The sequence below is a fragment of the Lepisma saccharinum genome, chromosome 9 (assembly GCF_977018435.1).
Source record: "Lepisma saccharinum chromosome 9, izLepSacc3.1, whole genome shotgun sequence".
NCBI lineage: Eukaryota > Metazoa > Arthropoda > Insecta > Zygentoma > Lepismatidae > Lepisma > Lepisma saccharinum.
Genome location: NC_139237.1, coordinates 85,687,317 through 85,705,167, shown reverse-complemented (window position 1 = coordinate 85,705,167; position 17,851 = coordinate 85,687,317). Strand labels below are relative to the sequence as shown.

The following is a 17,851-nucleotide window of genomic DNA, read 5'->3' as shown; positions in this document are numbered from 1 at the left end:
ATAAACTCTAATTTCGTATTTAAGAGTCTATTTTGCAGTTCATTTCGTGACAAAACAGGGTAGGAAAATGCACCTCACACCTTTCAGAAACATTAAAAATTAACATTAAAATGTGTTATTTCACATTTCGTGTTTTTGTCAAAAACTAAATATGCACCATTGGCCAGTGCAGATGCAGATTGCAATGGTGGAAGCCTTCATTCAAATGGGCACAGGGCACTTTGTGGAACAATAAAGACCGCCATGCACCTGTTCCAGACAAAGACAGCATTCTGAGATGGATTAGACAGTGGAGAGACACGGGTATTGTTGTGAACTGTCAGTCGCCGTGAAATACATGCTATTCCATAGGACATGTTGAGACTTTCATCATGAAAGTCTTCCCACATTGCCTTGAACAGTGCACCCAAGCAGAAAGAAGTCATTGAGATGACGTTATTTTCAAGGTGCACTGATGCCTGTACTGTCCATATTATACACTGTATTAAATGCCTATGTATATATTTTTATTACATAACCACATAAAGTTACTACAAGCACTCACCATCTTTCCGTTGTCATTTGAAGTTGGTAGATAGAATATGCACCACCCTGTACATCATCAATTTACCAAGAAGTTTGCTTTAAAATATTTTAGAATTATGTCAGAATATTGAATTACATATTATAGTATCACAAAATTCAGTTTTTTCCATACAAGACTGGTGCAAAATAAAAGTAAATTCTCTGCGAAAGTGTCGCACGGCATTTTTGCAGAGTCCATGAAAGACGAAGACCAGAAAAGTATCTGCAGTTATCGACAATCAAAATCCAACTGATACTTTCCATTACTGATACATTGTTATCGGCCGTCAGCACTGGTATTGACTCAGCAGTTATTTATTTATTAAACCAAGGATTCCAAAAATAGCATTAATCATTTTACATTGAGATGTACTAACAAGAGAAATTAATAACAAAGAAAAATTACATGCAGTTAAGTAACTTACACATTTTTAACACAACATCCTCTAAAACTTGCCTAATTTACTCAAATGCATATTTGGTTTGGAAGATTATTCTAGTGGCTGGGTGGTCTGTGGAATAGGCTTCTGACAAGCAAAATGTTAAATGCCTTAGATGCTGTGAGACGGCAGTATAAAGTTAATTTCATGGAGGTTACGTAGCCCGACCCTGTGGCCGAGTGGTTAGCACATCGCGCTGCGACGCCAAGGGTCCCGGGTTCGAATCTCGGTCGGGCTTGGTTGTTTGTGAATGTCCATTCATCAATTTCATTATTTCATCACTCATCCCCATCTTCGCAAATTAGCCAAGAGGCACAAAACGCGAAGTAAAATAAACTAAATCAATCAATCATGTAGGTTATGTGGAAAATGTGAGGGAGGAATTGTGAAAGGTTTGTGATATAATTTCCAGGAAAGGATTTCCTTCATCAATGTCCAAAAGAGTATATATATACACTTATATTTTTATCAATTGGATTACTTAACGCCAGCAAACTTAATTTGTGTATTATGGAATATAGTCTGGCAACCACATTTTATATTAAGACTTTATATCGTTGTATGAGAAACAGGTAATTCAAAAAATGCAGTTTTCAATTCTGTTGAAATAAACTCCTCCGAAGAGCCCTATTTGGAGTGAGATTGAAATATCTCCACTTCTAATCCTTAGCAGTAAGTTGGAGTCACATATCCCCAATTAACTGACTCTTTTTAAGTCAGACATATCCATAAGAATGCATGATAAATTGGAATTACATCCCTCTAGTTCTCACATGATGATACATCTACTACAGTGATGTGTAGAGCTTGGATTTGTATGTAATTACATATTCTATTTCTTTCTAGATACATACCTTGAACTGGAAAATGTCAACGAATTATGTAACTTACATGATTTTGCATAAGTTTTACATATTTTTACATATTTGCCAGGATGTTACATATTTGCTGATTTACTTTACATAAAGCAACATATTTCAGTATTTTTTTCATATCTTGATTTTTTCCTATGTTTACGATCTCTGAAACATGAAGAAAATTTGTACCTCATATGATGTCATATTTTCTAATCAATGAGATGCATAGTGCTTACGGTCACCTAAAATTGACTGCAAATATGAAAGACAAGCTGAAGACCAAAAAATATGGGAACTGTTGTGTACCGAAATATGCTGGAGTTTTATATATTTTAGTTTCGCTTTTAGATTTAGGCGAGGAACCTATAAAGTTGTCATCGGTGGACAAGAAAACTACTTTCCTGTACATAGAGAGTTCCACAATATGGTCCCTTCACTTGTACAAAAAGTACGAAAGTAGCTATTTTCATCCGATTGTCTCTATTGTATATACATATTATACAATAATTTTTGATATGAAAAGTAATTAATAGTTGACAAAATTGGTTTCATAAATCTGTACACGTTGCTGTGTTTTTTTACTTTATAAATTTGATACAAATTTTAATTTGAACAACTTATGTCCTAAAAATTATATTGCATATGTTTAAATCAAATAAATATCTAGCAGAATTCTTGAATTTGTTTGGATACTCGATTGTTATTGACATTACATATCCTTTTGATAATACATATTTATTGTTACATATTTATGTACATATTTTGTACTTTGTTATTACATAAAAATCCGAGGTCTACTGATGTCTATATATGCATATTTTTTCTCCATTTCAGATACGTATAGGTATGAAAAACCTATTGCATTCCACAATGCTTCAGATAAATCGCTAGATGACTTTGTGCTTGCTGTTGAAAAGAAAATAGGCTCTGCTGTTTCCATGTATAACGGGAGCTTTTCTCTCCTGCTGGACATGGCTCCACATATGGCAGCTTTAAATATCAATAGGTTTGATTTGGACAGCTCAGAGCTAGACGTCATGGCCATATATAATGATACAGCACAGCATTCACTTCCGATTGTGATAAATCTTCTAAGCAATACGTTTTATAAGTAAGTATAGTATGTGTATGTTGGCATGATAGTAATGTATGACTTATTAATAGCATTTTATTATCATCATCATTAATGGAAAGATAATAGGAAAGGAAGCTGCGTGGTGTACCAGTGTTGCTACAACTTTTTGGTTTTGAAATTCCGACTTTTACAGGTTTTCCAGTCCAAAAAAGATTAATTTTTGGCCAGACGTGTCATTCGAAGAATAGCGTAAAATCACAATCAGCATCAAATGTGTTGGGTGGTATAATATTTTGCATCTAGGCTTCAGGCTAAGGTAACAGAGGTACATAATTTCACAATAACACCTCTCCATGATCTATAAACAACACAAAACGTTCATACATGTTTCACTTTCTAGTGGATTTGTTATGCAACTCCTCTTTGCAACAAAAAAGCTGTGCACTTATAAACGTGAACAAAAAAAGCTGTATTTTCTAAAACACTAAATTCGCTCTCTGCGCTATTCATGTACTTGCTACTATTATGCAGAATCAACAGATAACAGTCGTACTCATGTTCATTACATAAAATTCTTCTAGTGTTATAATCTTACTAACAACATTTTTCTTGTTACACCAAAATGCAAAAAGACCAAGATTTATAACATGATAAACAATAACCTCTTCTTCACCAACCTTTCTGATAATTATGATCATATTGTCCACCTAATTTAGTTATCAATCAGCATAGCTGGACTACAACTTTTACATTCATATTCTTTCTAAACCCTAGCATAAAAAAGTGAATAGTAAATACGAGTCTGTGTAGAACCGAAATTCAAAGGAAGCATAATTTTGTACCGCACTGAGAATCATAAGGACGAGAGGAACAAATTTCTGAACTGAATCTTTTTGGAGTGGAATCACAAGAACCAAATCCAGAATTGGAAATGAGCCACTTGATCATTTTGCAACTTTTTCACTTGCAGACTCCAAAAGAGCATAAATTCCAGATAACTAACTAACTAACTCTCTAGCCATCAACCCGAAGGTTCATGGCTGCAGCAACACAGGTCTTCCATCTGTCCCTATCTTGAGCAAGATCTATATACTCTTTTCCATCCCTACCGATTTCCTTTAGGTCCATCTCAACGTTGTCCCTCCATCTTCGTCTTGGCCTTCCTACAGGTCTCTTACCATCTGGTTTCCCAACAAGAATCCTGTAAACTCCTCTTTCCTCTCCCATTCGTGCCACATGGCCTGCCCACCTAAGTCTTCTTGATTTAATTATTCTAATAATATCTGGACATTAGTACAAATTCCAGATGATCTGTTAAATTCCCTCACATTTCCCTGACAAGCCAAATTCCCTGTTTTACAGTTTTCCAGGTGCGTAGCAAGCCTGTGTACATAGTTGGCTGGAAAAGAATTATGCACATCTGTACCTTCATTGAGTATTTCAAGGGTGGAACAATATCAATAATGTTCATGAAAGTCAGTTTTTAAATAGCCCATGGCTTCATAATGTATTTTGTTTTTGAGTGTTTGTATATTTTGATATCACTATCACCACCTTCAGGAGGTGGAATAAAATTATGAACAACTTCAACTTTTTTGCACCAACAGGGTTAAAATTCATATCTTATTAAAATATAAAATAAACACCACAAACAACAGCATTGAGTGGTTGACTTTTGATCTTGCCACTGAAGTTCCTGGCTTCGAGTCCTATCCTAGGCATGGTGGTCTTTGCAAGTGTCCCTTCATTAATTTAATTAATTGATTGATTGATTTTGCTTTATTTTACTTCGCTTCTTGTGCCACTTTTGACTAATTTGCGAAGTTGGGGATCAGTGATGACATTGATGAATGGACACTCACAAACATGCATGCCCATGCCGGGATTTGAACCTGGGAACCCTGATGTCGTAGCACGATGTGCTAACCACTCTGCCACGAGGGCCGGCATTAATTTAATTAAATCATGACTCATCCTCATTACCACAATTAGCAAAAAGTGGCTGCAAAATAATAATAAACACAAAAACTGATACATAAAAAGGAAAAATATTTTGCATTTTTCTTTACGCAAGAAGTGTGCAAAGAAATTCTTACATGATTATCAAAACCACAATTTTTTCATTTCTCTTTTGCAAAATTTCTAATCTAGCCTCTGAAGCATGGAAAGTAGTACTACAATGCTGCCAAATTATAATAAATTTATTTTTATGACCAGGAGCTTAGAAATGATGATGTGTAATTTTCCATAATATATTCAGATACATTGTATTTGACTTGATGACTTTTTCTATCCTCTCTTTCAGTCTAATGATGAGAAGGGAAGGGGCGTCAGCAAGCGAGATAACCGTGAAGACCCATCCATTTCCAAAGACTCTACAGCCCGTGCAGTTCAACAGTGGTGCTTTCTCGTCATCCCTCTTCATAGGAATGATATTCGTGCTTGTTCCTTGTAGCTTAGCGGTTGACATGGTCTATGACCGTGAGGTGAGTGATGAGATTTTTAAGTGGAAAGAGAATCCATTATGTGGAATCCATTTTCATTGACAAGTGGATAGTTTGATAATGAATACATAAATATTTGCAATGGACTTATCTACAATTTTGCAGACATTAATAAGTTACCAATATAAAATTTATAGATATGGATAATCAATATTCTATCAGCCTGATATGAAATTAGAGTAGAAATACCAGAAAAGTATGAGAGGCAGGCTCGTACCCAAAAGGGGGGGGGCCAGGGGGGGCATGCCCCCCCCCCCTTGTTTTACTGCAACTTTTCTTCTTTTCTACTTGTAATAGTCTTCAACTTAAATACACAGTGGTGTGACCGTACAACAGACAACTTTCACAGTGTGCAGAAGACATCAAGGCCAAAAAATTTGATGCTACGAGCTGTATGCATCCCAATTTAATAGGTTCTTGATTGCCACTGGCATTAATTTTTACTGTCGAATAAGATTCTAAAAGTGAAAATACACCATCGAAACAATATTACGGCAGCAGACACACTGCTAGGGTGAAGTCACTTAGCCGTTCCCTTGACATAATTTATTTATAGGGTTTGCACCGACTCCAAAGTTCTGGACAACTGGAGGAGTCAGGAAAACAAGACTAGGACTGACGTCATTGGAAAAATATATTTTTTTTAAAAAAGGTTTCAAATCCTGGAAAAGTCAGGTGATTTCAATGATTTTTGCTTGGCAGAATTTGTAACTGGAAACACGTTTCACTTTATCTTCCCAACAATCTTCCTTCTTGGGTAATATTGCTTATAAAAAGGTTCTTTCATTTTATTTTTCATTTTCAAAAATGTTCAACAAACGTGATTCATTTGATTAACTTACAAAGTTGAAGTGTAACTCTTATTTTTTAGCATGTTTACAGAGTTATGTAAAATACCTGGAAAAGTCAGGGGCTTTGCAAAGTGGGTGTGAACCCTCATCTATCAACCCCACACATATATTGCTTTTCGTAGGCTATTTGAATTGTTTGCATTATGCACACATGTAGTCTACCCCTATCATACATTTTTTTTTTTCGCTCTCTTGACAGAAAGAAATGTCAGTGTCAACTGCAAATATTTGTCACATGGTAGCATACATATAGGTTAGAAAATGGTGTTCTTCAATATTTCGTAACAAAATGAGCAAATTTCTCTACCCACCCTCTCCTATACACACCCTCCCCATATATATATATTTATATATATATATATATGTGTGTGTGTGTGTGTGTGTGTGTGTATAATATGAGAGAAACTGTATTTAAAATTCGCGTATGGGTCTGTCCCCCCCTCAAAAAAATCCTGGATACGGGCCTGATCAGAGGGTATCCGTAATCAAAATCTGACAGATACTTTCCGATACAAATACCACTGGAACTGGCCACTACTGATACACCAGTCGGTATTGGCTCAGCCCTAGTACTAGTAGAATTGTTAGTAATTTTACCGATCTGCAATTTATTGCAAATTTATGCCATTTTGTTAATATTTCTGTCTGTATAAAGATATAATTTATGCACTTTGGTTTTGAGTAGTAAAACTGTACAGAGTTTCTTTTTGCAAGGCAAAACTCATTGCCAGTCACGTGGTGACAGATTATTTAAGGGGGCAAATGAACTGTTCAGGCCTTTTGTGGAACATTTAAAATTTTATCTTGGGTTAGTAGAATATTGGTGATCAATATTAGTAGATCTTATATCAGTATTTTGGCAAAAAATTCATACCAGTAGTCTTGGGTTGATTGATTGATTTGGCATTTTAAGTCCACTTTATGCACAGTATGGCTAATCGGGACTGGACCTACAGTTTAAAGTGGGATCCAAACCACTGTGCCAAGTGTCTCCACCGGATATTCAACCCGGGACCCTTTGATTACAAGGCAACGAAGCAACCACTGCACCATCGAGGAGGCTGCAGTAATCTTGGGCTAAGCCAATGCTCATGTATTGGGATTGGAAAAAAATGGGTTTGAATTTATTTATAGGTTCTGCAAAAATGCCATGTGACAACTTCAGGGAGTAATTCTAGTGTGTTCGGAAAAAGGCACATAAGTCACAAACTCGATTTTCTGTTGATTTCATCTGTGTAAAGATTTTTAACAGTAACGATCCAACATATATATCATGTCTGTAATGTTTGTCATTAAAAGAATAAATACAAAAACTAACTGCTGTAAAATTACATTTTTTGACTGAAATGCTTTTGCCCTGAACAGCGTAAAATTATTCAGCAAATTATGAAAAAGTTGAATTTATTTTGAATCAGTATTACATGAAAAATGTATGTTTTGATTAAGTGACAGCTATTCGTTTATTTTTTCTTGTATGTGTGCATTGCTTGCATTGTAGAATTATTTCTCTTGTAGCCTACGATTGTTAGAAGCATAAAAACAGTTTTTGTTGTGACTGTTCAGAACTCACACTCCCTTCATCAGACATTTATTTTTAGTTTGATTCAAGTTATAACTGATTCATTTTGTTGGCAATATATATATATATCGCTATAACTGTATCTTTAATAAAACTAAGAATAAATGTCCAATGAGTAGTTTGTGTTCTCCTGAAACGTCACAACAAAAACTGTTTTTATTCTTCTATAGGCCTTTTCTACTCTTACGGCAGGCACTCTATTTGATGGCAAGGGAAGTGGGGAATGGGGAATACACAGCAGACCTTCCAGACAACAGGGGTGGTGCCAAGAGTTACGACATCGAGGGAAGGAACTATTACGTGCACCTCGTTCTACAGACTGCTGCATTTCTTATTGTTCTGGATTGGTTGCTTCCCTGCTTCCCACTTCCATTGTGAGCATACAGAGTGCCCGCCGTAAGACTGAAAAAGAGCTTTAACAAGGCTACAAGAGAAATTAATATTTTAAAGCAAAATTTTCATAAATTTTAACATATAATTGCAGTAGAACACTTATATATCAATGTTTTGAGGAACTTTTGTTACAATTGTCAAGCATTGGTATAGAGATCTGAGAAAATATGAGCCTCAATATCAGTGTCTGTTCAAAGTAGTATCTGCTCAATCTTAATACAACCATCAGAGAAGTGGCTACGTTTGTTTACTAATTGTTATTTTTCACTTTTATTTCAGATCCATGCGAAAAATCAGCTTCGTGTGAATGGATTGTCTTTCTTCATGTACTTCTTCACCTACTTCATAGTCCTCGGTGCACTAATGATGTGCATATGTGCAGCGTTGTTGGGTTTGATTTTCGCATTTGATCTGCCATCGTTCAGAGACCCTCCGGCATTTGGGACGCTTGGATTTCTCATAGTTCTATATTGCCCGGCATCTATCCTGTTCGCAACATGTGTCTCGTACATATTCGACAAAATGGAATCTGCTCAATCAATACTGCCTAATATAACTACATTCCTAGGGTTCATACCCTTTGTGCTCGTTGGCATGCTGGATATGTTTCAGCTTGGTGGGAACGCATCGTTGATTTTACATGTGTTCTTTTCGCTGATTGACACTATGTATGTGCCGTACGCATTAGTCTATTATGTGAACAAAGTGTACATAATATGTAGTTTGAAAGGTTCCGCATGCGTGAAGTTGACTGTTGCAGATTATATGACAAACGAAATCATAGTTATGTTGGTTGGCATACTGATCCACATCCCAATATGTTTTTTCGTTCTTATCATACTTGATATAAAGAAGTCTGGAGGAAAAGTGAGCGATATCTTTCAATATTTTTCGGTAAGTCATTTTACTTTGTATTAGGTTACCTTATAATTTAGCACACACAGGAGATGTGTGTAGAAATTTAAGCAAGAAAATGGTTTGAGTCCTGGCTTTAGCCAGTATTTTTGCTTAAATTTCTTAGTAGTGCACAGTGACATTTTCTGAGTATTTGTCCTGGTTTACCGCAACAATTCTTATTTATTGTATGTATTTATTATACACCCTATCCAGATTAATTAGATATAATAGAAGTTAAACACTAATTCAGGCATGCAAGTAAAACAAAAATAGAAATCTGACAACTTCAAATTTTCTGGCAATTCCTATAGGTTTCATAAAATCTCCCATTTTACTTAAAACTGGACCTAGATTTCCCTGCACCAAGGGAACATGTATCAACACTGCCACTGCCAAGGGCAGCACAGAAAGCACTCCTGCCAAAACTGTCTGCAGAGGTGGAGCTGACCCCGCCACACTGCTTGTTTTTGAATAGCCACTTGGTTCAGCTCCCTCGCCCTCCCTGTGTACAATTGGCAAGGAAACCCGGTTGTCAGAAGGGTGCGATGGAGAATGATCAGTGGCATACATAAACCAGTTTTTAAGATATTTAAATAATTTACTTAAATTCTGGTTTAGAAACTTGTTATAATAGTTTGCATAATATATAATGAACAATTATCCATAAATTAAAGCTAAATGTTTAAAAATATGAAAAAAGTTGGAATACCTGTAAATTCACTAACAAAGAATATGCCACTGATAGCATAGATTGTCTACTGTTCAAATTTCCTTGAATTACTTAACCCACTTGCATATCTAATTGTTAGGTTCCTACACAGCCCAGTAGTTAGTACTCTTGCCTTTGGTGGAGCCTGAATGTGGTTAGATCCCGGTTCCGTTCATTGTTGATCCATCATTGTAAGGATAATTGGGAACCTTGAAAAGTGGAACTGTGACAACAGCATTTGGATTCAATGCCTGGACTACATATCACCCAATGAGAATAAAAAGCTGCTTAAGAGCACATGGCCCTCAAAGGGACATTTTGCTATGCGGTTTAGTTTTCATGAATACCATTTGGAACCAAGATTTGTACTGATTCCAACCCATACTGATATTGTTATGTGAACATTGTAACAATTTAGAGTTGTTCAGAATATTTATAACGTTAACATTCCAATGTTACTGTACCTTATCAGTATAGCACAGAAAAGGGGGGTGGGGTTGTGGTGGAACCAGTTAGGCAACCTCCTTGGAAAATGTCATAGTTCACTTGAAATAAAAAAAAAGCAAAAATGTTTTTTTTTTTATGAGTAACATAAATCAAGATTGGCTAATTAGTATTTCAACAGAATAACAAAAGTTATAAAAGGTGTAAAATACAGAAGCTAAGTCAAAGCTTTATGCTTTTATATTCTGTCCACTTAAACCAAAGAATAAATGATTACATGGGCAAAATTCCAAAAGTGAGATAGATATTTTTGCAAAAAAATTATGACTAAAATTAAGTATCAAAGATTTTACTTGGATGAGGAACGTAAAAGTTAAAGTGGAATAACTATGAGTTTCAGTATATGAAGTGGAACATAAAGAAAAACAGTTTTGCTTGAAAATCAAGCAAGGATATGAGAATAGAATTAGAGTGAAAACATCGACATTTGTTGAGTCAAAAATGAGATAATAAATTGGAACTTAGAAGAATAGTCTATTAACATTATTGATTTGTAATAATAATAAATGCTGTTTGATTGTTTTTATTCCTACTATTCAGTTTTTTGTTAGTGTCCCGACTGCCCCTTCAAAAATTTCCGGTGACACCCATGTTCACGTAATCTGAGATCTTACCCCAATGGCAAAATTATGATGCCGGTTCGATGAGGCACCACAGTAGGTCAGATCCCACATGAAAATGTAGGCTCAGTCCCGATTACCCTTCCTGTGCATAAGTACACTTCAAACAAGGTAATCGGAATAGTAATCTGGCTCTGACAGTAACCATTTTTTTAAAATAATCATTTCAGTTTTGCTGGACTTCAGGTTACTGTTAACAATGGACTTTTTTGAAACATCACATGTTTAGAAGAACTATACTATTCATTTATATTCTGAAAATGTAACCTTGTTTTGAATTACTCTTAGAGCATTATGAATAACTTTTGAGTGGAGTGCACTTGCTATTGTTTGAATATGGAAGCACAAATTTGTTGAAATGAGCCACTGGGTAATTACAAAAATATTTTATTCGTAAAATAATCTGAAAGTATAGTGATAAAGTAACATACACACATAATAAGTTGATGATTGCCATCAGTCAGTCTCTATTTTACGAATGGGCATCAATTATAATGTTCCATAATACAAAAGTTCATGAATGCACCACTGGTAGTACACATTGTTGGCAGTAAATTATTAGTTTACTTTCAGTTCCACTTCAAATACAAATCAACCTTAATCTTCTGTAGTAATTACTTTTTCTATTTTTATGCTGCCAATTTAAGCGGAAGGTAAGAATAAACAAAACTATGCAAATTTAGTTCGACCGATTTGGCTTTGCAAGTTTTGAATGCTGTATACGATAGTGTTTGACATGACGTAATGCTATCAATTCTAGTAACAGTAGTTCAGGTAAGGCACAAGTGTAGCTGCATTGAAATAGAGTTGAGTTTTGCCATCAGACGCAAACACTAGAATCGATGCATGCACACAGCATGCATTGCATGGAGATATCCTATGCTTACTGCATGGAACGAGCAAGTTTAAATTTGTGACCAAGCGATTGCAACGGCTTGTTCTTCTTTTGCAGCACAATGAGAAGAAAATAGCCGAAGAGGTCATTGAGAACCATGACGTGGGAGAGCATGAAGATGAAGACGTGAAGGAAGAAAGGCGTAAAGTAGCAAACATTCTTGCCACGGATGTTCCCAACCCACCTGTGGTCATCGTTCAGGTGAGCATTCACAAGTTGGTCCATATTAGGACACGAACTTAGTAATCTCAATATATTATCAGATAAGTACACTATACAGCGTGCCATGTAAGATGGCTGATGGATCTGTATGCACGGTACACGGTGGAGAGTCATGTGACTGCAACAACCAATCCATGTCACTTGTATTGAATCTGCTTTATTTATTTATTTATTGCAATTTCAATTTCCAGTACAGCAGAAGCCATTTTAAACTGGAAAGACACAACAGTAAAACAGTACCCTAGTGTTAAAAGGAACACACAAAACAAGATAAAACAAAATATAAACATAAATATAAACATAAGCAAGCCAAGACAATACCAAGGTAAACAGATTACTTTCACAATGCATCACTTATGCACATTTTTTTCTAAGTTGGTGATAAAAGACGAATATGAACTGAAAATATCTACTTGGTTTGAGATGATATTGAATTGGTTCGGTAGCCTGTGGAATAATGAACGTTGTATGAGTGATAGTCTGGGAGTTGCAGTGTGGAAAGTCTCCCTGCTCCGTGTCTGGGCACCCTGAGGGAGAGTTCGTGGAGTGGGATGCTACATCTTAGGTTTCCATTAATGATCTTTGTGACTGACCCAAAGATGTTCATTTATTTCATTTATTATGTTTTGTTTAATTTTGTGCTTAATATGCACGATGATATATCTATGGTATCAATTTCTGTTTTGTTATATTTTGGAAAACGTTGTTGCATTAATATGATGTATAATTAATTATAATCACATTCTTCATAATGGAAAATTACGATGTATACATTTCTATATACATTTTTGACCATAGCAACAGAAAAGAAACAAAACACAGTAGATCAATACGTGAAAAATATATGGAAATTTTAAATAGTGACATCCGAGTTTCATTGAAGTTATCAAAATCGTAATTGCTATTTCGTAAAGTGAATACTAGGATGCTTCATTGAAGTTCAAGTAAAAAGCTTGCTTCAATAATATGTAGTAATTTCATATCTGCAACGTATCTACGTGATTCTGAAGTATTTATGTTTAAGTTTACAAGCAGATCTCTCTTAGGTAGGTCTCTCAGTGGAAACAATCGACGGCTGTCCATGATAGGTGCGGTGCGCACACCTATGTAATGAAGCGGTCTCAAGCTCTGATACCTGGTAGACTCAGTAATGATAGCATATCCTTACTTAAAATGAACTCAAAACAAACCTTGACATACTTTTGAGATTGTATTTGGTTTTGTTATGAAATAATGTTGCTATTAGTATTATATGTAACTCCTCTTGAATTTGTATTATTGTCACTTTTTAATGTTTCCTGTATTTTTATTATTATTATTATTCCTTTCTGTGTTCCTTATTGACAAGGGTTGGTTGTAAGAGTCCAAGAAACCAGAACATTCGGGCTTTAATAAAGATGAGCATTATTTGTATTATTACTATTACTATTATTACTATTGTCAATTTAGTAGTTTAATTATGTCCATTATTCATTTTCATGGAACACTTATGTTGCAAGTTCATTATGAACACTAGTCAACTCTTATTTAAGGGATTCTTTTCATTTTTTTCTATTACAAATGGAATGTTACAAAATTTTGGTTGATACTAATAAACTACCGATGTGGCCGCGGGGGCTCAGTCAGTAACGCGTCTGACTACCATGCTAAAGGTCCCAGGATCGATCCCTGGCCGGTTCAAATCCGGAAACTTTTCTAACGTTGGAAGCAGCCCCGGCACCCACCCAGCGTCAAATGACATGGCTACCTGGGGGAAACCCTGGAGGGTAAAGGCAGTGTGGGGCATTACCCCCACAACCCCCTATAAGCCTTCATGGCATGGTGCTAAGCGCAGCACTTTACCTTTTTTTTTAAACTAATAAACTACTGATAAAATTTACGAACACCAATGACTGATATTCTGCCAAGCAGATGTTAAATTGCAGATGTTTCTTCAAGAAAAGGAATGGTTCATTAAGGTAATTAATTAAGGCATGTAACCAGATGATTGAAAAAGAACTGCCTATTTAGACAATGCTACGTCATATGATGTGTGTTCATGTTCATAAAAATAATAAATTGGCAAAATTTTGCACTAAATTACAAGCTATTTATAGATATTTTGGATTGGTATAATTATTGGTAACTTTATTGAGGTAGAGTATCGATTAATCAGTTCGATCCGCAATTTACAGGTTGATTTGTTTTGATGATGTATCTTTCAGAACTTGAGGAAGGAGTTCCATAAAAGTTATGAGATGCGTTGCTCCTGCTGCATCAAGGGCGACCACCACGAAGGCAGCCATACAAAAGTCGCCGTGAGGAACTTGTCCCTGGCTGTGGATGCAGGCGAAGTGTTCGGCCTGCTCGGCCATAACGGAGCTGGGAAGACAACGACCATGAAGATTATGATAGCAGAGGAAGCTCCAACGAGAGGAAGGGTAGGGGTCATTTACAAAATCACAGTGCGACTGGGACAATTTCGAATTTGCAATCTGTATTTTTATAGGACACTAAATAGCAAAAGCTGAAAAAATTTCCCTCATGTGATGTCTGTCTGTCTCGCCACCCATTTGTATCAACTATTGGTATTGGAAAATATCGGATGAGGCAGTCAAATTGGAAGATTTAAAAAATTCACAAAAAATAGAGAGAGCAAATATTAGTTAATTTTTGAACATGAATGTACTGTAATTGAGTTGAAATTGCAAATGTACCTGAAAAATGTTAATTTTTTTTTAATATGGTGTCAGTAAGATGGCGTCCTTGGTTTTGCACACATTGTCGGAGTCTCGGAGTAAATCTGCCCATGACACTTCACAGCATCTCCAACGGAATGTTGTGGATCTCTTGCGAAATTCGCTCCTTCAAATTATCCCTGGTTCTTGAAGGGTTGTCATTGAATACTTTGGATTTGAGGTAACACCAAAGGAAAAAGTCAGTCAGGTGAACGGGCAGGCCATGGAATATCGCCAAATGTGCTGATGAGACGACCATGAAATGCTAATCTAAGCACATCCATAGACACTCTGGCAGTATGGCTAGTTGCACCATCTTGCTGGAAGAGTGCTTCTTCATCTGGGTCATAGTCATCGGGGTCAGGCAAGAAAAAGGTTACCAATATGTCAGCATAACATCATGGGCGGATTTACTCTGAGACTCCGACAATGTGTGCAAAACCAAGGATGCCATCTTACTGACACCATATTAAAAAAAAAAAAAAAACATTTTTCAGGTACACTAGCAATTTCAACTCGTGTACAGCACATTCATTAATTAACACACAAAAATTAACTAATATTTGCTTTCTCTATTTATTTGTGAATTTTTTAAATCTTCCCGTTTGACTGGCTCACCCGATACAAAAATTATAAATACAAAATTTTGGTGGATTCGTAGACCTACCAAGTGATAGCAAATGCAACATAAATTTGACTGTCATGCTTCTCTGTCCATGACAAGTATCAATGAACTCTTGGAATTAGCAAGTGTGAAGTTTTAAAAATTTGTACAAATGAAGTCTTAGTAAAGGCTAGTTGAACACAACACAAATTATTCCTATTGGGCAATCCACTTGTTTGTGGAGCTTAAACAGTTGAAGGTCAAGATGTGGACCATTTTTAATACTGTGAATTTCAGATGCTATTTGAGTTGAAAGAATTGTGAATAGGGCTGAGACAATATCTGAAATTATCTTGGAATATATTTACCAATAGCAGCTGGTGCTTTTCCGGCATTTTGGTATTTCATGGAGTTTGCAAAAAAAACGTTTACAGTGTGTAAGTTTGTGGAAAACTCAAAGTTTCTTTTCATTTTACACCATTTTATTGTGGAAAACTGGATTTTGTTGTCAGATACCATGTATTTTAATATTCTGATGTAATTCTTGAATATTTTGAAACAAATCTCTTATAATTGAAGTGGAATCCTCACTCACTCACTAATATTAATCAATTTCCAAAAATTGTTATCAGTGGGAATCAGTATAGAGTATCAGCACCACTATGAGTATAGATTCATCACCTCAATAATTTGATCTTTGTCTGTTCTAGACAACTGAAACTAATCAGTACTGATCGATTTTTCAGAAACAGAAATGTAAAAATTAACATCAACCTAATACTAGCCCAACGTGGTTTAAAGTTTCTTGATAATTATTGTATGTGTCTTTCTATGGCAGACAGTCAGTAGCCAACACTCAATACGTGTGTTTCATCTTAGGTATCTGAATTAAATAAATCTACATTAATGAATTTGGTGCACCAAAAGATATACGTAAATATCAAATTAATTGTAGACATTTGTTTATCTGTGTCAATAACTGAACCCCGTGCCAAGTTATTGATATGGACTCAGGCCTAATTGTTCATATGAAGTGTACTACCCGATTCGAACTTGTGTGTAAAAATTGCAGATTTTTAAGGTTTTTCACAACATGGCCTGAGAAATGTTTTACAAAAATTTGTTTTCGGTAAAGTAGAGTCCCGATAATTTGAAGTGAACTGGAACAAGATTATCTTGAAAAACAAAAAACTGTCTACACGGAATACCCTACAAAAAAATTGAAGAGGCAAAAGAAAAAACAACAACAATATAACAAAAATCTACAGCATGTGAAAAATGGGATATACAATATTATGAATAATGTACTTATGTTGCTCAAATACAGTAGTAACAATGATGTTAGGAAAAATAATAGTTAAACAATATTGACCTTACACTTTAAAGAACTGGTCAAATGTTCTACTTAAGGATGTTGTGTTTCCATTCATAAACTTGTTTATCTGAGCACTTATCACAATAAAGCCTTTTCCTCCCTTTGGATTATTGGTAAACTTTGTTCTATTCCAGGTACAGATAGGTGGTCACAACGTCACATCTAATATTGCTGAGGCTTTCCAGTTAATGGGTTACTGCCCTCAACACGATGCTCAATGGAAAAACATCACAGTGCGAGAACACTTAGAATGCTATGCAGCCATTCGAGGTGTTCTTCCGTCAGACATACCAAGGTAAATACCAATATGTTGTGAGAGGTCATTTTTTTTTTAACAGTATGTTTTACTTGGTTGCAAACACTAGAGAACCAATAATTCAGTCAAAAGTTTGTTTGGATTCAATTTTAAATCCGAACCTTGAAAATGTGAACTTTTTGATTGATTCATTTGGAGTTTTGAGTCCACAGTAAGGCTAATCGGGACTGGACCTACAGTTTAAAGTGGGATCCGAACCACTATGTGTCTCTACCGGGGTATCAAACCCGGGACCCCTTTATTACAAGGCAACAATGCTACCACTGTGCCATCGGGGAGGCCCCCTTAACCTTTTTGAAACTGAACCTTTATTTACAAGGCGGACACATGAACCATTGAACGAGACACTCGTAATTGCCTCTTGGGTTTCAACTCTTGTTAATTTTATTCATTAACTGCTCTATTTTTGTATATATTAGAGTGAGCCAATATTGATTGAGACATAACTGTGTAGTGAGAATGAAGATGATGCTAACAGAAAATTATTATCATAGACTGTTCAATATAACTTTTTAGATATATTAAGAAGAGAGAGAAATGTTTAAGTTTTGTTGGACAAGTAATAGAAATCCAACATATTTCTGTACCTGTAAAAGCTAAATTGATTTCAAGAATAAATTATAAATGACAATGAATTTGGAAACTTATTTCACCCAGGAATCAACAGTCAGGAAAATATACAATCAAGATAGTAACATACAGTGATAAATGATGAAAGTATGACAGAAA

General features: G+C 35.5%; 1 protein-coding gene across 2 annotated transcripts in view; it reads left to right on the top strand.

Moving 5' to 3' along the window:
- LOC145992219 (cholesterol transporter ABCA5-like) overlaps nucleotides 1–17,851 on the top strand; it is a 100,841-nt gene that overhangs the window by 70,334 nt on the left and 12,656 nt on the right. For both annotated transcript variants that reach the window (XM_083128545.1, XM_083128544.1), the window contains exons 18-23: nucleotides 2,696–2,972; nucleotides 5,242–5,422; nucleotides 8,543–9,157; nucleotides 11,946–12,089; nucleotides 14,315–14,530; nucleotides 16,941–17,101. In XM_083128545.1, coding sequence (XP_082984671.1) covers nucleotides 2,696–2,972; nucleotides 5,242–5,422; nucleotides 8,543–9,157; nucleotides 11,946–12,089; nucleotides 14,315–14,530; nucleotides 16,941–17,101 — 1,594 coding nt within the window. The remainder of the gene's footprint in view (nucleotides 1–2,695; nucleotides 2,973–5,241; nucleotides 5,423–8,542; nucleotides 9,158–11,945; nucleotides 12,090–14,314; nucleotides 14,531–16,940; nucleotides 17,102–17,851) is intronic.